Source organism: Camarhynchus parvulus, chromosome 1A, assembly GCF_901933205.1.
Source record: "Camarhynchus parvulus chromosome 1A, STF_HiC, whole genome shotgun sequence".
NCBI lineage: Eukaryota > Metazoa > Chordata > Aves > Passeriformes > Thraupidae > Camarhynchus > Camarhynchus parvulus.
In genome coordinates, this window is record NC_044586.1 from 57,201,354 (window position 1) to 57,224,300 (window position 22,947).

The following is a 22,947-nucleotide window of genomic DNA, read 5'->3' on the forward strand; positions in this document are numbered from 1 at the left end:
AATGGTTGGATTTTTTAATACCAACAATATGTTAAAGTCTACTCAAGAGAAAAAAATAATTTACATTTAGCAGACTGTACTGGAAAAAATGAAATCTAAGCTGAATAAGCTGTATATTCATGCCCTAAATTGCAAATGAGGATGTTGTTGAAGCATTCATCATAGCTTATCTTTGCAATTCAGTAAAAGGCCATTCAGAAATAGCAAAACTGGAGTTCTCTCATTGATGCCCTTCCTAACACTGTGAAACTATGAATTGGCAGAAAAGCCAATTGCATTGGGGATGCCAGGATGAGTTACTCAACCTGTAGGCAGAATTTAAGCCATCAAGTGAAGTGTTGAAGACTTGATCTTTACATATATCCTAGAAAAGTAAAAGTGAAAAACCAAAGAACTGTTGGAATCTCTTGCTAAGAATTCTAAACTAGAGGAAAAAATTGCCAAAATGCAGAATTAGCAGTCAGACTGATGTAACTCAATATGTTTCTTTCCTTCCCTCATCTTTCTGTACTAATATTTGATTGCTCCAGAAGATGCAAGCAAAGCTAAATGGGTAAACCCAAGATCTTCCTCAGTTTAAAGCAGTGCTTTGTTATAACAAAAAATAAAAATCAGATAAAAATCATAAATAACTCCGAAAGCAAATAGAGTAATATCTTTCCTTCCTTCCTGGTGTCCACAAAGGACAGTAAGAAAACACTTCTGAATATAAAAACCAACTGGGATTGAAGACAGGACAAATAACTCCTTTCAAATCAAAATCAAATACAGTAGCTCGAGAAGGACTCAGAAGAACCCTGTTTTCTTAACCTATTTCAGTGAATTTTTGAACTTACACCACATTCCATTTCCCTACCCTACCCTGGACTTTTCTACAGTTGTACCATTTCATGTGACCAAAATAGTAATATGGATATTTATGGTCAGAACAAAGTAAGATGATGGTTCCATCCAAAATAAGGAGTCCAGGCACTGATGGATGTTCCTGGCACCCTGCTTTCTGATATATGAAGTACAGGCTATTTCGCTATGCATTCTTCTTCTTGCTTGTAGAATCATTTAGGCTGGAAAAGACTTTTTAGGGCCATCTAGTCCAACCATTAGATTTTTATTTTTAGGTGTTCCTAGTTTTTGATCTGTGTATCCAAAACGGTCCTGTGCCCAGCAGATGAAGTTTCAGGGTTTGTAATGTAGGTCCTTTTGTGATGGTTTGTTGGGTTTAAACTTCAGATCAGGTGTAGGAGCTGTCACTGGGAGCTTGCTGGCACCATGAAACCAGGAGGATCAGAAATCTGGTTTGTAGTAGGATTACCTGGTCAGAACATGTGCTGAACCTTCCATTTGCAGTTTAGTTTCCTGTCAGTGTACCAGATAAAGACATCTGTTGGGAGCCAAAAATGAAAGAGGGAAGCAAACAACCAACATAATTTTGAGTAAGAACACCTGCAAATATTTTTTATCCTACAAATGGATTTCTTCTTTCTCTTCTGTCTAGTTGCATGTGGTTAAAACTGATGTAAATTCTTTTACTTCATTAGATTTCTCATAGTAACTTAAATCATTGATAAATTAGTTCAAAATACCTCTTTTTAAATCTGACCATTTATTGACTGAAGAATTTTATTATGTGAAAGGGGTAGCAGGCAGATAAATTTAGTATGCAATGCAGCTTGCAGTGATGTCCTTTTAAGCAAAGGCGTAATGGCAGCTGCTGTGCAGGTGGTGAGTGTTGCCAGTGGCATTTGTTTCTGGCCAGCCATGTTCTCTTTGACTCCAAATGGTCTGTCTGTCTGTCTTGAACAATTGCAGTGTGTTAACAGGAAAAGGAATTCTGAGGAAGATGACTTAGAAGTGGGATAAACACAAGTACAGTTTTTACTCATGATGAAGGAAGTATTTGGATCTTAATTCTAGGTGCTGAAATATCAGCCAACTACAGATTTATCTTTTTTTATTACATGAAGGACAAAATACTGTTAATATGGTGGTTTTTAGATGTGGTTAATTTGAAGTAGATGTAAATGTAAGTTATAGCAGCTTTTGGTGGTACAAGTGCTTAAGTTCCTTTGCAAATGTATTTGGAAAGTATATACTTTTTATTTGCAAGAGGTATGAATACAGAAAGTAACAGCATCAACCTGTTTGGGGAAGGCTTTCTTAATTATATGACAGAGAGGTCATATCACTGCAACCCTGGACTTATGTCTGTTGAAAATACTCAGTTTTGAAATGTGAGTAGTTTGTAGTAACCAAGTACAGCTTTCTTTGAAACAGGATATAAAATATATTTCACTTTGGTTGTTTCTTTAAAAATATAGGAGCTGCAAGACAAAAAAAGAAACAAACCCATCTCTTGCCTGGTGGTGTCAGACTTTAGTGGTTTTGTTTTGGTTTTTTAAAAAATTAATTCGTGCATATTAAAGCATATGATATGCCCTGGGATGAGTATCATAGACTACCTAGGAAGATGAGGTTTTTTCTCTTACTTTCTAATAGATGTTTTCAGTTTGTATACTGATAAAACTTTCCATAGTGTTGGCAGCAGCTACAGATGAGAAGTGCATTAAGGTTTGGGTCAGTTTCTTTAGAAGATTATTTCTTGCTTTGTATTAATGAGATCTTTCCTCCTTCAGCTAGCAGGCAGGAGCTTTTGAATAACTTGATATTCTTTGCAAAAGTATTTCTTCTCAGTTGTACTCAAGAAGATGAGTCTAATGTCAGGGATTTCAAAAGCTCTTCTGTATCTGATTCTATAGTGATTATACTATACTTCTGGATCTGATTCTATACTGATTATACTATACTTCTGGATCTGATTCTATATGTCATTTGCTCATCAGGGATTTCAAAAGCTCTTCTGTATCTGATTCTATACTTAATGAGTTTTTGCATGCTCTTTGACGTGGGAGCCGCTCTTGGTTTGGCCAGGTTCCTCTCTGTGCACGCCTCCCCGGTGTCCCAAAGGGGATGTGAGAGGTGACAGTGAGAACATGAGATGCTCTGCTGGTTTTTCATTACCTCTGCAGGGCTGGGCAGCCCAGTGAGGTGGCTCTTTGCTCAGTGTGCACTCTGGTTTTTCATGGCCCCTGCAGGGCTGGGCAGCCCAGTGAGGTGGCTCTTTGCTCAGTGTGCACTGTGGTTTTGCTCAGTGTGCACTCTGGTTTTCATGCCCCTGCAGGGCTGGGCAGCGCGGGGTGCAGTGTGCATGTTTTCAGGTGGTCGCGGTGGTTGCTCAGTGTGACCTGGTTCATGGCCCTGCAGTGGGCAGCCAGTGAGGTGGCTCTTTGCTCAGTGTGCTCTGTGGTTTTTCATGGCCCCTGCAGGGCTGGGCAGCCCGGTGAGGTGGCTCTTTGCTCAGTGTGCACTCTGGTTTTTCATGGCCCCTGCAGGGCTGGGCAGCCCGGTGCGGTGGCTCTGTGCTCAGTGTGCTCTCTGTGCATTGCAGGCCCGAGCCTCAGCAGAAAGCTCCCTCTGCACCGCCGCCGCCCCTTGAAGGGCTGGGCAGCCCGGTGCGGTGGGTCTTTGCTCAGTGTGCTCTCTGGTTTTCCATCACCCCTGAAGGGCTGGGCAGCTCAGTGAGGTGGCTCTGTGCTCAGTATGCTCTCTGTGCATTGCAGGCCCGAGCCTCAGCAGAAAGCCCCCTCTGCGCCGCCGCCTCCGCCGCCGCCCCCGCCGCCGCCGCTGCCGGAGCCTGCCCCGCCCGAGCCCGAGGAGGAGATTCTGGGCTCCGACGATGAGGAGCAGGAGGATCCCGCAGATTACTGTAAAGGTGAGTGCAGCTCACTGCTGGTGAGGCTGAGCACTGCCACGCCAGTCTGGTTCTGGTTCTTGAGGGATTTTTAAAGAGATGATCTTCAATTATGGAATTTACTTATAAAAGATTTAGGAAAAGCTCTTCATTTCAGGTCCTGAAACAATTATGCATCAGGACCTGAAATGATGAGCTGTTCCTAATTTATAATTGTCTTCAGCATTACTTTTTCACTTAGCCATAGCTTGTTTATACATTTTTCAGTAGATATACAAGTGTGGCATCCCTGTATTCTTCATGATGTCCCAATTATGAGAATAGAGAATAAACTTCCCTTGATTCATGTGAGTTGTAAGAGAAACAAAACCACCAAAACCAAGACAAACAACTCTTCTGCACTCCAAATTGTTCTAAAATGCTTTTGTGCCTTTAAGAGCATTATGTAAATTTGTTTTTTAAACCATATCCTTTATTTTTCCTTTCTTCTCTCACTTGCACTAGCCTAAGATGTTACATGCTTCTTTTCCACATGGTGTCTTTCACAGCTCTCACCGTTGTCTGAGGCTCTCTACATCTTCATTTTAACTCAATTTCCTTAACTTTTGTATTGGTTATATTCGGGTTTTAAATATGGTTGAATGCATAAAAGCATGACTGTGGTACAACAGTGTCAATACTTAAATTTATTTTAATGTCACTGCTAAAGTTCCAGGTCTGGTGCCATTAGGGTAGAATGTACACTGTACTTACATAAAAAATGATAAGTAACAGTTCTGTCAACTCTGGATTACCTATTGTAGTAGATTTCAAGAATACTTATATCAGAATTTTATCTCTTCAGATCAGTATTTTTGAATAGTCAAAAAGCACTCTGTGCACACTGACTGTATCTGGTATTCTGTATTCCTCATACCAAAAACCACTTCCTGTGTCAAATGTGATAATGTCTTCTTCATCAGAAGTTTCTGTGGAAGCCTGGAAATGTGCTATTTCAAGGATTCCCCTTCCTAGCCTGGAAAAATGTTTTGCATTTACATATTTAACAATGGAAAATGACTACTTCATTTTGGTGTAAGAAGTTTTATTAATATATTATATTTCAAATGTATAAGTGGCTTACAAATGCTAATAGTGAAAGCCAAACAGTAAACTCAAACTAGATGTTAAAGTCTGCAGCAGGGAAGAGAAAAACATGTTGCTAAACCATGCTCAAGTATTTTGGTTTGGTTTTTTTATTATTTGTGTTAAAACACATATGTTTCATAAGATAACTCTCTTGGTGTCTTTAACGTGTTCCATCAGTGAATAAGGGTTTGTTTAAACATCTGTGTACTCATAAACATCTGTATTTCCTTCAGATTCAGCATTTCAAAGCTCTGACTTTATTCTTTCCTGAAGTAAGGGCTGCATTTAATTTCAGGCTGTCCATTGTTGTCTGTTTTCCAGTATCCCTTGCAAAATGTCAGCATCTGCAGAAGCTAGGTCACAAAACAAAAAATAGTCTAAGTAGAGAGCCTGCTTGTGAGTTAACCTGTTTAACTAGAGCAGGTCAGTATACAGGTCTGTATACTTCTGAAATAAACTACATTACACTAAGAATACTTGTAAGCTTCCTGAAAAATTAAAGGGAACTTCTGTATGCATAAGGGTTCTTCTGAATTTGTCTGATCCTGAGGCTTTGAATTTTTTAAAGTACATTAAGGATGGTTCAAGGTTTGGTTCATTTGGAGGTCATGATCATTGCTTGTTTCTATGAGAGCAGTGCTTTTGTTGCTTCAGTAGAGGATTTGCTTATTTTCTGACCCTGATTTCCTGTAAGACTGAGCAGTGCATTTCCTTCTTTCAGTGTGCTGGCATGGAACTGAAGGGAGGGTCTCCATAAGAATCTGAATTCCATGACCAATTGGGATTTGTTTATATATTTTATATTCTGTATAGGGAATGAGTAAGTTATTTGGTAAAGAACTCCCGAATGGCTTTTAGATGCATGTTCCATTTTTTTGAGAGATGTATTATTAGTTTGAGTATCTTTTTCTGTTTTGGGTAGCAAGGGGAAGATAAAGATTTGGAAATTAGCATTTATTACTGGACTGTCTCTTTTATTCCTAATTTTGCCTTCAAAATGGCAGTCTTCCAGGGTTTTTGACTGAGGCCCAGAGTATACTTCATGTCTTCTCAACACCTGTCTGAAATTTTATAGGAGGGGGATTTTGATGATGAATATATAATTATTTTTTCAGGAATTCAACATATGGCCTGTTAGCTGTACTTCCTGTTGAGTATTTTTGTTACTACTTTTATTTTTAAGGGTATGTTACTGTGTGCTGGGCTTGCATTTTGACCACATTACATGGTGATTCGTAAATAGTCATAGTAGTGTTTTTTAATGAGGAAATTGGATCAGTTTGTATTAGCACCTGATGTGAAAGAGACTGACTAGCAGCCATCTGTGAAAAGCAGACTGACTTCCGTTCCCTGGGGGCTTCCTCCAGGGCCTGTTCAAGTCTGTGACATTACTTCTGTTTGTGTTCCTGAATTTGCATGAAATGCTTTTCAAATATTTATTTGAGGAATGGAAATATCAAATGTCCAGCTGCAAGATTTTTTGAGGAGTACTTTGTAAAGCTAGTTTTTCTTCTCTGAAAAGCCTTGAAACACTTAGTGATTTTTTTTTTTTTGCAAGAGTCTGTTGTGTCATGGATATAATTGGAATTTTTTGCTTCTCTGATCATCTTCTCTGCCCCCTGGAGATGTCTCCCATTCATCCAGTTCACAAAGGGAATAATTCCCTATACAAACATAGAACGAGCCAGCTACAATTACCAATACATTCAGGAGACATTCAGGAATAATGACCTCATTTTTCTGACCCTCCTTCTTGCATGCATGTAGCTAGCTAGCTGTGAGAGACACTTTTTTCTTCTGTGTCTGCTGCAGTACAACAGGGTGGGGTTTTTTGTGTAAATTATCAGCAGTGCCAATTATACATTGCATATTTTCAAATGCCAGTATTGTTTTCCCAAAAGCACATAGTTTTTATCACCTTGTTAATTTTGCATAGATACTTTCTTGTTACTAATACTTAGAAATACTTTTGGTATCATGGAGAACTTAAATGGTTACATTCATCATAGGATGACACCAGTTTTTGATGTACACATAACTTAAGTGGGTTGTTGCCTGACTGTCCACAACCTGTAAATGCATATGTTGCTGATATGAATAATCAGAGAGTAATGTGTACAGGAATGGAAACAGATTATTTCCAAAACTGCTCCTGCTGTGACTTAGGGCAGTGGAAAGTATCTTGTGAAATATATATACTCATATGCTATATATGCTCCCACTGTTGGCATCTGTCACATATGCTGGTGTATTGTTATAATTAGTTATGACACTGGTGTAGGGATCAAAACAACATGGTTTTTACATATATAGTATTGTTATGCTACCAACACGTAGAGTTTACTAAAATAACTTATCAAGCCCCAGTTCATTGAATTTGGTGTCTTCGTCTGATTTCCTCTCTATGCTGTTTCCTTTTCTGTGTCTGATGGGAAGGAACCATCACAAGTTTTTGATTATTTTTGACCCTTTGAAGCACAAGTATGCCAAAAGCTATTGTAGAGTCAGACTTGAAAGGTACTTGTTTGCCTAAACTATTCCTAGGTATGTATTTTTATCTGTGATGGTGTATTGTGTGGAAGTCTCATATAAATTTTGCAGATCATCAGATTTGATTCACTTCACAAATACATATCTTTTCAATAATGGAAAGGTAGAATTCCTGTATGTTCTCTTAACTTTGCTCTTGCATCTATGACTTCATCATCCTGCATAGAATTTTGTGGGAAAAAATCACCAAGTAATTAGACTTTTGTTTGTTTGTTTTAAACCAGTCAATAGCTGTCTTAAATAATGATTGTATTTATCCAGATTGTTAAGTATTTCCATCAGCTGTTACTAGAAGGATGCTTAAATAGACAAAATCAAATTTAGTTTGGTTTCTAATTTTTGTATCAGTACCAATTAATTTATTTGTGTTTATTCAGCAAAATTTCTATAATAGTGAAGCTGCAGTAGACTCAGGCTTCATCTGTGGCTGGTGCTGTTTCTGTTTGCAGATGGACAGTATAATAGTCAACCCTTACTCTCAGTAAGTCCAGGTCCCCCCTTCTCTACTGGAGGGTAAATCCAGTAAGTGTGTTCCAAAGTGATCTGGGTTTTGATTTGGAAATAAGGAGCTCCTGCTTGGCAGTGTGGGCATCCTTACTGAGGGTGGCACAACTCAGCAGTGGGAATGAAAGTATCATTCTGCTGTGCTGGATGAGTTGTCCTGGCAACTTTCATGAGCATTTCCTTCCTAGTGATGGGAGGGCTGGGGAGGTGTTCCCCAAGGGAAGGGTCAGCTTTTGGGGGAAGCTGTGTCTGCTGTTTGCTAAGCCTGCAGTTACACCTCAGCACACATATAGCAAAGTTGTGTGTGTTGTAGAGTTTGTTAGACACACCAGCATCTAACACAATATGCCATTTAAGCTTTATCCTTCTCCTGAGTATGTAATCGTTATAATTCTGTAGCACAGTTGTGTTAAATTTATTATTCTGCTCTGGCAGCATAGGAGAGTTCATAAAAGAACTGTTGAACTTCTGTTAAGGCAGAAGATGTTATTAGCAAAAAGAGAATAAAAATATATCCAGATTTGACATCACTGTTCCCAGAGATAAAGGAGAGAAGAGAGAAGTCTCTGTTTTAAATTCAAGGAATTAAGTTATAAATTCACATTGTTGTCTTAACCAGTTCTAACAAGAGTTTCAGGGGATTCAAAACAGATCCAGAAACTTCGAGAAAGTAGTTGGAGGTTTTCCTGATTCTAAATGGATTAGTCAGTAACGTAGGATCCTGCCAAAGGACAGTGGGGCATGACATTGTGAAGGACCAGAAAGAGACAAAGAACCGGTTCCTTGAAAGCTGCTCTGAGTCTGCTGCTGATGTCCTGGAGGGTTGCATGGTGCAGCTTTATTATTTGTTTGCAATTTAGGCAAAATTATGGTTGTTATTGTGGGTGTGTTAAAGTCTGAATAAAAATCTTGTGTGTTGTCTTCCCTGTGTTTAACTAAGAGTAAGAATGTCTCCCAAAATACAAAGGAAATAAAAGGCTTCATTACATCTCCTAGAAACCTGAGCTACAGCTTGCTCTGTCCTGTTGGCCTTTCTGCCTAATGGGGCTGTGGAGAACCTGTGTGGTGGTTTAAATTTGGACTGCAGACTTCAGTAATGGAAAAGCAGTTCAGACACAGCCCAGAGCTGCCTGCTCTCTCTTCTTCCTCTTCACTGTAAAACCCTCAGATGTCAGAGAAATGCATTGCTGCTGTGGATCAGGAGCCTAGTAGAAGAGCATCAGTGAAGTTTGCATTGTTCTTAACGTTTTCTCAGGAAGTATTTTATTGCTGCTTTTATTACTCGAAAGCAAATGGGAATTAAAACAATCTCTGTTGAGATTCTGCAATCATCCAAAATATGTTGACTGGAGAGGCTTCAAATATGATAAAGAAATAATGTAGATCTTTACTGTCTGTGAAGTGAAAGATAAGCCTGAGGAAATAGAGAACAGATGGTTATATTACCATAAATAAAAGCCATAAGAGAGAAGGGTGAATAAACTCTACAGTAGTTACAGGACATGAGTTTTTTCCCTCCAGGCCAAGCAAGGCAGAATTTTTACCATTAGAGTTTTCTTTATATTTCCTATTTATAGTACAGGACAATTTGAAGTGGAAAATTTATACTACAAGGAAATTACTTGAAAACCTGGGAATTCTTGTTTATTTTCTAAATATTCTTTTTTCTACTTGTTTTTTCATGAAAGGAGGCTATCATCCAGTGAAAATTGGTGATCTTTTCAATGGCCGGTATCATGTTATTAGAAAGTTAGGATGGGGACACTTCTCTACAGTCTGGCTATGCTGGGATATGCAGTAAGAAAACTATTTTTTTTTCATAAGCTTTTTTCTTAATACATTATTTTGTTTGCAGTCACTTCTGTTTTATGTGCATGATAAAGTTATGTAAATGTTTACTCTCTTTTTGTGCAGAAAGATGCCTACAGTCTTATTTTGCTCTTGATTAACAGTGTAGTTTATTAAAACTCTCAGAAATAAATGTAATTCTATTTTCTTTGACAAATTAGCTTTGCTTATTGAATTTGCATGTTGTCTTGAGCGTGCAAGAATAAGCTTATATTTTTATTTCTTTCGTATCTTTAATGAAAAAAATGTAATTACCTTCATTAAATGATAAAATGTGTAAGCATATTCCTCTTTTAGAGACATTAACATCAAGGAGACTAAAATATCAATAATTACACTGTTAACACAGTGTTGTTAAAAGTTGTTGTTTAGTGTAATTTCAGCATTTTCTGTACAAATGCATTAGACTATGAAATATTCTATTTAAAATTTCCCAACCTTTAAAGTATGTTTGTTTTAGCTCAGTGTACATGTTGAAAATGTTTCTCTTCTTTTCAAGGGGAAAACGGTTTGTTGCAATGAAAGTTGTAAAAAGTGCCCAGCATTATACGGAGACAGCCTTGGATGAAATAAAGTTACTCAAATGTGTAAGTATCACTATTGCAATACAGTGTTCAATAATAATAATAACAGTAATAGTGGGTTAAAAAAACCACAGAGAATTGATTTTGGACTCTTGGTTTTTTTACATATTGTCCTCTAAACATCTGGCTTATTATGAGTTAATATGTTTTCTGAGGCTCCAAAATACTGAAGTTTGTGTGGAAATCTAACTAATTGGTATTCTAAAGTGATTTTTTTCCTAAAATTTCAAGTGTTTGCATTCTTGGTTTAGGTTCGTGAAAGTGACCCTAATGATCCCAACAAGGATATGGTTGTACAGCTCATTGATGACTTCAAAATTTCTGGAATGAATGGAATTCGTATCCTTTTGAGAACATGGCATTCTCATTAAAGATATTCTACTGAAATAAGTAAGCATTTAGTTCTGGACTTTCTGTAGTTAATCTTACTTTAAATATACAAAGTAGAAACACCAAAATGTTTCTAGATGCCAAGAGAAGTGCAGTGTGTAAGGCACTCTATGGAATGAAAGTAGCTTAGCTTTTCTAAACACAATACAAAATTAAAAAAGAAGTCTTATGTATCCTTTCATGGTCTGGTAGAACTAGAGATTGATTACTTAAAAAATGGAGTCTACTGAAAACATTTGTAATAACTGAAGCTTACAAGAAATTTTTTTTTGTTCTAGACTGGTAACGAGAAATTGTCAGTGTCATGGAAAAGCTTGTTTCTGTTTTCTTGTGAGAAGTGTGATGTCATGGAGATGCTTCTCTTGTTCATGTAATCATCTTTTGGCCAGGTGTTAACCTTGTTTTTGGCAAGGGTTGTAAAGCTTTGTCTTTGAAGGCTTTCTTAAAAAAAACAAAACTGGGGTGCTGGAAAAAGAGAGAGATAAAGAAAAATACAGCTGACTAATTCTCAGTGTAAATTTTGGGTCTGTGAATAAATTTGATTTTAAAGTCGAGCTAAACTGAGTTCTCCTTGCTAATTATATTAGATATTTTAGTAGCTTATTATGTTACTGTGCTTTTATATACTGTTACAGCTGGACTTCTGTGTGTGCATGTTGTGTTTGGAGCCCAATAGCAGACCTCATTGTTCATGGGTCACATTGCCAGAGAGAGAGTTCCTGCTCTGGAGAGCCTGATTATACATTGATTTTGGTGATGTGCCTTCAGCAGATCAGATTAAGATACCTTTCACCAACTCCTATCTTCTAGGAGAGGAATGTAGAAGGTGACTGTCAATAAATCTGAATGCTCACTAGAAAGCATCCTTCCAGACAGAAGGGTGCAAGCAGCTTTCATCCCATTGATCTGTCTCTTGGCATTAGTTATGGAGCCTTTGGGTATGTGGTGAGAATGAGAGTGTGGGGTCAAGTGTTCTCACTTACAGACTGGTGTCTAATCTCATTTACCTTTGCTCATTTTTATTTGTTTTCATCTGACTGTAGTACAGTTGAAGAATACTTATTTTTAGAAACCAAGAATTTTGATTTACTATTTTATTGTAAACACTAATACGAAATAAGGAGTACAATAATGCATTTTTAGCGATACGTAGAAGTAACGCTTACCTCTTTATTGGAGCAATTTCCCGATAATGTTCTTAAATTCTTGATAAGATTCACATGTATACCACTGTATTAAAGGTGAGGGCTGTTTCTAGGTGTGAAGAGTAAATTTTGTTATTGGTCATACTTTGAAATCATATCCAAACTTATATCTTACTGCAATATCGCACTTGCACCAAGAAGGCCAAAAGAGACCATGTGCCAGTGAAAAGTAAGGGGTCAGGTAGCTTTGTATTGGCAGATGAAAACTGGACAGCTGATGTTGATTTATTCTATTTCAGTTTTGCCTTCACGTTGAAAACTGGCGGTACAGAAATTTTTATGTAGAAGGCAGATGTTCCTGCCTTACTTAAAAGTACATTTTCCATAAAAGTACCAGTATACTGGACTCAAATTTAAATTGCATCTGGAAGTCTGTCAAAGTCTTGACTGCCAGCAAAAATATGATGCTGAGTATCTTATGCATTGAGTTTTCCTGAGAACAGCTTGTGCATCCTGAGTTATTTGAGCAGTGGTTGGTTGCATTATTTCATCAGCTGCTTTTTAAGTTCTAGGGAAAATAATCCTTGGTGTAGGTTCTCTTAGGATGGAGCAGGTAATTGATTTTAATGTTTTGGTGCTGTTTAGTTTTTCAAATGCCATATTAGTGCTACATTAGTGTCACTGAGTTGCACAGGTTGAGAGAAATAGAGTAATTTGAGATCTTTTTCCATGCTCTGCTGTTTCCAGCTTCCTTTGGGCAAGTCACTAAATATCTGTTGCTTGACTATAAAACAAAACAACATATGTTTCATAGAGGCTTGATTATTGGTTATGGAATGCATTTAAAAGCTAAAACAAGACAGAAGAGAGGTGGGTGAATCCTTTGGATGGCTAATACCACAAAATGTCATGGAGCTTCCAAGCAGGGAAAATTGTCAAGGACCATGTAGAACAGAGCCGGGATTGTGCAGAGCCACTGGCCTGCACTGTGTGACTGCAAACTGTTGTCTCCCTCCTAGGAGCTGGAGTCAGTGCTTACATACAGAGGAATTTTAATAATGTGTTATGCTGCACTAGGCTGCTAATTTTTTACCTGCTTGTTTATTTTGCAAAGATTGCAATTATGACTTTTTCATGAAGTAACAGAATTCATGATCTTGGGCACTTTGGTATTTTCAATAAGTGTAAATTATTATGTTTGTTTGCAGTGGACATTTATTAGACCTGCAATAAATGTTCATTTCAGTGTAGCATTTTTTTTAATAAAAGATTCAGATAATCATAAAATGGAACAAGTGTTAAAAAATAAAAGAAGGAAACATTTCCACACAATCAGACATTATGTCTGATTATATGAATTATTGTAATAAATGTATCTTCAAAGAATATAGATTATTAATTAAATGTCATAGTGTCTAAATGTCGCCAGTCCAGAAGCAACTGAGATGTGTCCTAAAGTCTTCTGTGCTGGTACTAGAGCTTAACTAGCCTTTATCCTTTGTCATATTTCTAAATGCTTGAGTAATGTGTATTTGTAGATTGATAGATAGTTACAGATAGGATTTGAGTCAAGAAAGAACAGCTCCCAGTACTTGTCACAGCTAACCCCGTCAGCTGATTAATGTTGGATTTACTCTCACTTTTGCTGCTGTGCTTAGTTTCCTCCTGTGAGACATCCCCTGTGCTGCTTTGAAGAGAATTTCACAAGAAGCACGTCTCCTAGGTGGGCTTCAGGGGTTTATTTGCTGCAGGAGTTTTCGGACCTTCTCACCAGTCAGGTTATTGGTGCTGTAGGAGCATCCTGGGACTTGCAGGGCTGCTTTCCTAGTAGTTAATGCAGACCTTTTCCCAAACTCCTTGTTCTGGATAAGTCTGGCTTAAGGTTAATGTTTTTCAGATCAGGACAGTATATTAGACAGCAGGCACATTTCTGCATACCTACTCCCAACACTGAGCCTGCTCTGTATCTGCTCTCCATTCCAGTTGTCTCTCCAGGATGGAGTGTCCCTTGAGTTTGTCCAAGTCCTCCCTGCAGAATGTTGCGATTTCTTTTTTTCAGGTAGACATCACTTTCTGATGACCTTCCCACTTTCTGCCAGCCTCTGCCATTCCTCTTACATCTTCCTTCTTGGTGCTCTCCCTTGCCTCTCAGCTGTTTACTTCCCTACATCCCTTTCTCTTCTGGTTACTGGCAATGCTTAACATTCCTGTAAGTGCAAGGAATGTCAGGAATGTGCATTGGAGAGTGCAGCAGCATGGTCTGAAGGACTGTGGGCGGTGTCCTATATTTCATTTCTGAATGTAGCAGTGTCCTTTTTGCAATCTGTGCTGCTGTAGCTTTGCAACTTGACTGTGTGGGCTCAGTTAATAAGCCCTGCAGAGCTCATGCTCTCTGCTCATCCTCTATGATGGCTGTGTGCTCTACTAGTGGCTTATGTTCGTTGTGGGGTAAAGTAACCAAGGCTGTTTCCTCTCCTGAATGGGATGGAGTTCTGAGCACATCCAGTTGGTGTGAGTGGGAAATGACTATTCAGTGTCTCCTCTAATACAGGAATTCAGGAATGTGAAATGAGATTAACAGTTGTGTTACACAGTTCTTCACACTGTGCTTTGACCAGTCTTGAGACCTTTTACTGTTGGTGTAACTGCAATATAGAGGATGCAGATGTTAAGACTTGAGTTACCTTATGTATATAGGTAGGTACTTGAGAAGAATGTGTGTGACAAACTGACAGGCAAGGTAAGTCTCATTCTAACACAAGACAGTGACTCTTAAGATCATTGCCAAGACTCTAGTTAACAAAACTTAGAGAAGTTAGGTAAGATTTCTAACAGTGTAGAAGTGTTCATCTATATGAATGGTCTCTGACCTAGTCTAATTCATCAAGATTTTCCTGCAGTAATTAATTTTTGGTTATTTGCATTATGTTCTTCATCACAAGATTATAGTGTCATGTAGTTAAGATTTTAACATGTTTTCTGATTTCCAGGTACATTAAGGTCATTCTCAGCTCATGTTTGAGGATTAATTGGATATAGTCTAATTGTATAACTTGTCAGAATGTTGTGGATGGTAAAACTTTAAATTAGCTTCAGTATTTGAAGATTTTCTCAATAGAAAGATAACCTACCCAGGCATGTGGGTGTAGAATCTCTTTAACTTAGAAAACCCTTGAAGCAGAAATCACAGGAAGTTCCTACATCATGTTTTTTCCTAATAATCTCCCCTGATAATTGACTGTTTGCCTCTGTCAGGAGGCAGTAGTAAACGCAGTGTCTAATTAAATATTTTGGCATTGTGTTTTTTGCATGTTGTTTCCGAGTTCTGCATTTCTTTGTTTGAGAGTTCTTTGGTGATTGCCATTATTCTCTGCAGTTAAAACTGTAGGCTTTAAGAGATCCATTCTCATACTATGTTGTCAAGTGACTATTCAGCTTAATAAAAAATGGTTATTATGGTTCATTTTCTAAAGCATGGTTGCTGCACACTTTTGTTATTAAAACCTTCTATTAATATAATTTAAAACTTATTAAAAAATAGAGATCATAGGCCAAATCAGTACTTTCAGCTGTGTCAAAGAAAAGAAAAATTAGTTAGTTACTTTTTACAATTACTTTCTTAATTATTCACCTAATGCTGTTGTTAACATGGTGAAGTAATGGACAAGATTTGTGTAATTAAAATGTTTTATTTTAATTCACTCTGCAGTTGGACACTGGTTCTGTATGGGTTTATATATAATTGAAACAAAGTACCAAAGCATTTACCATGCTCATTTTAGGGGGAATCATATTTCCTCTAAAGGGGATGACTACTTCTTTAGCCAAAACACAAGCAAACAATTGTGTTGATCTCATGAACAAGTTTATTTGGAAGTTATCCTTAATTAAATTACAGATGTCTGCATGGTCTTTGAAGTACTTGGGCATCATCTTCTAAAATGGATAATCAAGTCCAATTATCAAGGCCTTCCCATCCGTTGTGTTAAAAGCATAATTCGACAGGTAAGTTTTGTTCATATTCTAATCAGGTTTTTCCATAATTGTTAGCAGTTTGAAGGTTTGAATTACAGTATTTAAGCTGAACTCTTACTACTGTCTAAGATAATTTTATTTTAATCTCAGTGGGGTGAGATTGCACTGGTATTACTGGGCATCAAAAAATTTTGCTTCATAAGCTTCTGTAATTCCATGCTGAAGTGGAACATTATGTGTTTATGCTACTACTTGGTAATGTATTTTTTCCTATTTCTTGGTACTTTTGAGCATTGGGATAAAATCAGACTTAGTTTAAAATGCAGCTGAAGGTTGAGTTTCTTAATAAATTTAGTTGCAGTTTCAAGCAGATTTTTTTGAAATCCCTCTGTGATTAGGTACTTCAGGGTCTGGATTACCTGCACAGCAAATGCAAGATCATTCACACGGATATAAAGCCCGAGAACATCCTGATGTGTGTGGACGATGCCTACGTGCGCAGGATGGCTGCTGAGGCCACCGAGTGGCAGAAGGCTGGGGCTCCTCCCCCCTCTGGCTCAGCAGGTATGAACAGCATGTTAAAATACAATGTGGGAAACTGCCATCAATATAGTATTGCTGGCAGTATTTTGTCCAGTGAGAATTCACATTTTAAATAATTGCATATGAAAAATGCATGTCTGTTTAATTCTTATCCCTGCTCTGGAAACTGTCAGAGTAATGATTTCATACTGGTTTTGCATGTTCAAGTTTTCAGGGTCCCCAGAGACAGAAAAAGATTTATTGGTGTAAACTTGCTTCCCTCTCATCCCACAAGCTTTAATGCCTGGGCTTTAGTCACATTGGAAGCTTACATCTCTGATACTGATAACAGTTCCTAATCTTACCTAAATTTTGTCTAGTTCTGTTACAAGTTAACCACCATCCTTGTGAAATCATCTGCCTTTTTGTCTGTTGTAACTTACTTTTAAGAATCAATGCAAAGTTTTACATTCATAGTTTTTCACCCATAAAAATGGAACTGAGTACCTAACTGAGCTTGTGATAAGCCCATTTTCCTAGGGGTATGAAATGTTTTATGTTAAGCTTGCCAAGAGTTTAGATAGGAACTGTACCTTATGTTTAACTAGGAGAAGCCAAGGTAAAGAAGTTCGCAGCAATAAGCAAAAACAAGGAGGAAGTGTGGCTTTTCTAGTGATTTTCTTTTTACTACTATGTACTATATATTTTTAGTACTGTGGTTGCTACTAATTTGCCAATTGAGCACATCAGCTATAGGCAGTGGGAAAGTAATTCCCTTTGTAATATTGTCAGAAAATATATCACAGATTAAAATCTATGAAGTATGCTAAAAATGCTTTCTATATTGGGAGCAAATACAGTGATCAGGATCCAATTCACTGGATTAGCATTATATATTTTTAGATGAAAAGTCATATAAATGGTGAATGCATTATATTGAATTTACATAATATATAATCACATAGCTAAAGATTTTGTTATTTGTGTGGGAAATAACTTGATTTTATTCATGCAGCCCCTATATTGCTTCCTGACATTAAAATAAGTATTATTTTAAGGAATGGCATTCTTATCATACTTGGTTCTTAGCAAATTGTAATTAAATATGTGGCTTTGCACATAGGAGCTGAGCATGTGTTTTCTTTACAGCATTGCAAGAATAGGTTGTGTATAATTTCCCTTTTTTATAACAATGATAGTGCTCAGGTTTAGGAATCTTTTTGAAACCCTTGCCCTTTCAGGGGTATTCAAGCAGGTTTTCCCCTGAGCTTAGCAGCAGTATCTGAACCTATAAAACAACTCTGTATTTTATTTGGCATTCCTTAATTGCCACAGGCCTGTGTGTCTGAAGAAATTTGTGAGAAGTTCTCCCCCATTCAGTTCCTCTTGCTTCACTTTGCTTCTGTCTCCCATATTTGGATATTTCTGTTGGTTTTGATCACAGGAGAAGGTTTAATGTGGCTTGTGGTGCTCTGTGAGTGTGACAGTCAGCACTGCAATCCATCAGAGCCAGCCACTGATGGGATTCCAGTCACTGATGGGATCCTGCTCAGAGCTGCTCAAAGAGGCCCATGCTGGAGCTGCTTTTTCTGTGATATGCTGTGGTTTTTGCCTTAGGCACTTCTTCATGCCTCCAGCCCTAGCAATCAAACTGCCTTGTTGCAGAGTAAAACACATGAGTATTTGGCTTTTCTGTTGGGTACAACACAGTATTTGTATCTTTGCTAATATCCCCTGAACTGTTTAAACCAGTCTATACCTGCTCTGCCAGCTGATGACATACATTTAACCTGTGATAGCTCTGCAGTCATTCAGTGCTTTCTATCCACTCTTAATGGTTCAGGCTTTTTTTTATTTTTTAATTTTTATTTTTAAATTTTGTGAGCTCTCTGCCAAGCACAGCACAGTGAACACAGATAGCTGCTAGCTCCTTCCAGTCCCAGATGCTCTAATGGAGACATCAGATGATTTCAGATAGCATGAAGTTGTAAAGGGTAAAAAATCTGGCTAACAAAGTAAACTTAACACTGCCTTATTTAGTTAAAGATATTTTAAAATTATTTCTACTTGGTTTTGCTTTTATAGAGTTGTTTTTGAAAAAGAAAGCCTTTACTTTATTTACAATTTGTTTTTTGTCTTTTTAGTGAGTACAGCTCCACAACAAAAGCCTGTAAGTATTGTTATATAATACAATTTAACTGCCTTATTTTATTTTCTGTGTTTCTCTGGCTATTAATATGTATTAGACTGTTAGTAGCCTCAACCCTTTTTAAGAGCTTCCTTTGAATAAAGCTTTCATCTTTCAAAGAACATTTTTCTTTTCATGTCTGTGGCCTTACCAGTTTTAAGCATAGTATTTCTGTGATGGAAATTCTCACAGACATACAGTTCTATAGCTATGTCAAACTAAGTTAAGCATTGCTGCTTTCTTCTCTTGAGGAATAACCCATTTGTCCAAATCCTGACAAAAATGGGAGAATGCTCTAAATATTGTGCATTGCAGATATCTTAAGGGCATAAAGGCCTTAATCATCAAGGCCTGAAAGTTGAGGCAATTTCATGAGGTTTGAAAGATCTCTTTGCCATATGCGTATAGGAAATAACCAATGGTAATACTGCTGTTCAGAAATATCTGTGGTCAAAGCTGCTTTCTGTGTTTACAGGACATGTATAATTTCAGTGAGTATACAACATGGATGAAAATTATTAGGGTTGTGAAATTTAATGTCTTGTTTAGGCAGTCCCATGGCTTTTTATGAAGGTAACGGGATTAACAGATAAACCTTTGAGGAAGTGTTTTTCTCTGTTCCTTGTACTTTATTTTTTGATTATATGAGGATTTCTTACTGTGATATTTAAATAATGAATGAAAAATTGATAGATCTCATTTATCAGATAGTAGAAACAGAAGCCACGGTTCCATTAAAATGTGTTCATTTTTCATTTCCTTGTTGTTGTACCTGAGTTTTTCAATCCTTATGTTATATAAAATGAGAAACTTCATAATGACCATCTGCTGTTTTGTAATTCATATGTTTTGGGCCAGAAGGGAGTAAAAAAAATGCTTTCCTTTCACAAGAAAATAGCAGAAAAAACCAGGTTTTATTTAAAATTCACTGTTTTCAGTCTCTTTAGTTTTCTTGTGTCTTTTTGCTCAGAATACTTTTACTGGTTATTACGTGCATTATACAGAGGGAGAAATAAGGCATTGAATTTATATGTAAACAACTAATATGATTATTTTCCACATATGGTATCATTTGTTAATCTGGATTGAAGTTTAAGATTATTGTGTTTATCAAGGTTATAGGATCAGAGAAATTTTATTATGGCATCTTAGATGTATAGATGTATTTTGCTGTTATATCTAATAATGACCATGTCAAAAACATGATTAACTGTGTAAAATTTTGGTGGATTTTTGCCTCATATAATCCTGTATCATTCTTGATTTGAAGTAAACTGGAAAAAGTAATATAATTACTAAATTAGTTGCCATCTAGTATTTTCAAAAAATAGGTAATCAGACTGTAAATTAGTTTGTTGTGAGATGCCTTGAAAATAAATAATTACTTTTTCTTTCTTTGGTATTAATATTTCAGGTTGGAAAAATATCCAAAAACAAAAAGAAAAAACTGAAGAAAAAGCAGAAGAGGCAAGCTGAGCTGCTAGAAAAACGCCTGCAGGAAATAGAAGAACTAGAGCGGGAAGCTGAAAGGAAAAAAATAGAAGAAAATGTAACCTCAGCTGTACCATCAAATGAACAAGAAGATGAGTACCACCCAGAGGTGAAACTAAAAACAGCTGATATAGAAGAGGTAGTAGATGAGGAACCTGGAAATGATGATGGTTAGTATTATATGTTTTTATTGCCCCTTAGTTTACTGTTTCAGAGCAGAAAGTAATTATGCAGTGTTGTATCTGGTGCAGTGAAAAAAATCTCCAATCATTAAGTTACTTTTCTCCTGTAGGTGAAATTGTAATTACAAAACCTAAAAAGGTAAAGAAAAATCAAACTTGCTGCAGAAGTGAAGAAAGCCATCAATAGGAGTGTATAGCTATAAACAATTCAAAAAAGCACAGAACAGTCACCATGCCACATTAAGTGGAATAACTGAGTATCCTGGTGAAATAGAAGAACAATAAGATGCATTTTTCTATGATATTATTGTTGTAGTTGGAGTCATCATTGCTTCCCCTTTTTCTTCTTACAGTGTTTGTTGTAATGGTCTGTCAGGTAACAGAGATTGCAACTTCTTCACTAAAATTTTTGATATGTCTTGTGTAAAATTCCTTGTTAAAATAATCGCTATGGTCCAGATCCATTCTGGCTTCCCTGATTTTCTTGTCAGCTTTTCAGTTCTGATAAAGATGTAACTACTGAGACTGGAGTTCAGTTTGGTTTGTTTTAGGTCTGCTCTTACTGAGAATTTTCCTGCTTCTGTGATGACTCCATTGACATAGATTGAATTCTAGTTTTTAAAAAGCTTGCATTCAAGGCCTCATTCATCTTCCCTTCATAACATTATTCTCTTCTGGATTGTTTCCTCCTGAACCCCTTCCCATTTTTTATTTTTTCCAACGGTCTTACTAGTCCATCCTTTTGCCTTTAATTTAGATTTTAAGGTTTGCATATTTCAGTGATATTCAGTGTTTCCTTGTGTGATATGTCAGGAGTCAGGTGGTTACTGAAGAATTAAAAATGATGAATGCCTAATTTTAGTCTGGTTTATTGATGTGTGATGTAATGTGTTGCTTGCCAAAATTTTTCAGGTGAAGCAGAAGATCAGGATGAAAAAGAAGACACAGAGAAGGAGAACACTGAAAAAGATGATGATGTTGAGCAGGAACTTGTCAACACTGACTCTACAGACGCTAAGTGGATAGAATCCCCCAAAACAAATGGCCATATTGTGAACGGCCCATTCCTATTGGAACAACAGATTGAAGATGAGGAAGAAGAAGAGGAAGAATGTCCAAATCCAGAGGAGTATAATCTTGATGATCCAAATGCAAAAAGTGATTACTCTTATAGCAGCTCCTATGAACAGTTTAATGGTGAATTGCCAAATGGACGTCATAAAATTCCAGAGTCCCAGTTCTCGGAATTTTCAGCGTCGGTGTTCTCTGGGGCTCTGGAGTCTGTAGCCTGTGGTTCTGCTGTGTCTGAAGGATCAACTGTAACTGAAAGGGAGGAGAGCAGCCCATCTCATGACAGGAGCAGAACGGTTTCAGCTTCCAGCACTGGGGATTTGCCAAAAAGTAAGTGTTCCTCTTAATGGCTTTTGTCTAGTAGCATGGATGTGTATTTTATTAAATAAAAGAGGCAGGTAAATGGAATGCAAAGGCAGTGGTTAGGTTAAGAAAAGATTGTTTAAGTGAATTTGATGTTTTTTCTTGCGGAACTGTGATTTATGGGTTATTTTCCACTTTAGAACTTGGTTTTAAGGGGTATTAGATAGATAAATTATTGTAGAATGAACATTTGCATTGACAAGTCAGTCTACACGTGAAAGAGAAAAGGAAATCTGTAGTTGCAAATAAACGTAATTCCTGTAGTTTAAAGGTGCAAGATAAGCATGAGATCATGTCATCTGATGTCCTTTGATAACAAGTCACTGATACACCATCTTTTAAGCCCAGTAACCTTTACTGTTGGCTTAAAATGTATTTTTCAAAAAGAAAAATACCTGTTATTAAATGGACGAATGAAATTAGAATCTAGTGTGATTGAAGTATGTCCAACTGCTTGGTACTCTGAATTGTTTTAGAAGAATTGTAGCAAGTTTGAGCATGTCTGGCTGCAGCTTCTATCTGTTACTTCTTGTCACATCTTTTCTCAGTCATATTGAAAAATTCTGTATTATGCTGTGTTTTCATTCATTAATTGTTCTTTCTGTGTCAAACAGTTCCTGTTTTAACCTTTTATTAATACTCAGCAGGGCATGTTGCCAACCCATGCTCAACTCATTATGGTGTTTCTATATTCAGCATGGGTTTGGACATTTAAATTCTGGCCATAAGTCCAGAACTTTTGCCTGTAAATCCATTTGAAGACATGGAAGGTGAAATCTTGGTGTCATTGCAAAGAGCTGGATTTTTGCCATTGAATTAAATAGCTTCAGGATATTACACATAGGTCTTATTTATAGTGCCTGTGGTTAAATAATAAATATATGAGTTTCAGCTTTAATAAAGAAAATACTGGGAGTCTAAATCTGTGAGCAGATAGAAGAAAATGGGAGCTTAGGGAGAAGATCACCACGCCTGCCATTAACATTGTCACAGATGAATTAGAACTGCATTGAAAAATGCAGTCAAGTGTATTTCTTGGTTTAAGACTTTAGAAGAGCAGTTCCCACAGGTTGTTACAGGGTCTGACACATAAGGTAAGAAATGTGAAATAAAATACAGCTCAGTAGAACTGCATTTCTGGAAGATGCAGGCAAATAAGGCTTTAGGCCACCTCCTTACACTCTCAAGTCCCTGAAACAATACAGAGGAGGTTCCTAAAATGCCTGGCAGTTTTCTTTTTTTCTGCCAGCTGCATATA

The 22,947-nt window shown here is 37.1% G+C and overlaps 1 protein-coding gene across 5 annotated transcripts in view; it reads left to right on the forward strand.

Annotated features, from left to right (window-relative positions):
- Nucleotides 1-22,947, forward strand: part of SRPK2 (SRSF protein kinase 2) — a 129,461-nt gene that overhangs the window by 84,989 nt on the left and 21,525 nt on the right. For all 5 annotated transcript variants that reach the window (XR_004061205.1, XM_030961107.1, XM_030961103.1 and 2 more), the window contains exons 3-11: nt 3,618-3,769; nt 9,619-9,727; nt 10,278-10,365; nt 10,614-10,701; nt 15,796-15,902; nt 16,271-16,436; nt 18,539-18,564; nt 19,997-20,243; nt 21,168-21,656. Coding sequence is in view for 4 of the 5 variants with exons in the window: in XM_030961107.1 (XP_030816967.1) it covers nt 3,618-3,769; nt 9,619-9,727; nt 10,278-10,365; nt 10,614-10,701; nt 15,796-15,902; nt 16,271-16,436; nt 18,539-18,564; nt 19,997-20,243; nt 21,168-21,656 (1,472 nt within the window). In the remaining variant the exon portion in view is untranslated. The remainder of the gene's footprint in view (nt 1-3,617; nt 3,770-9,618; nt 9,728-10,277; nt 10,366-10,613; nt 10,702-15,795; nt 15,903-16,270; nt 16,437-18,538; nt 18,565-19,996; nt 20,244-21,167; nt 21,657-22,947) is intronic.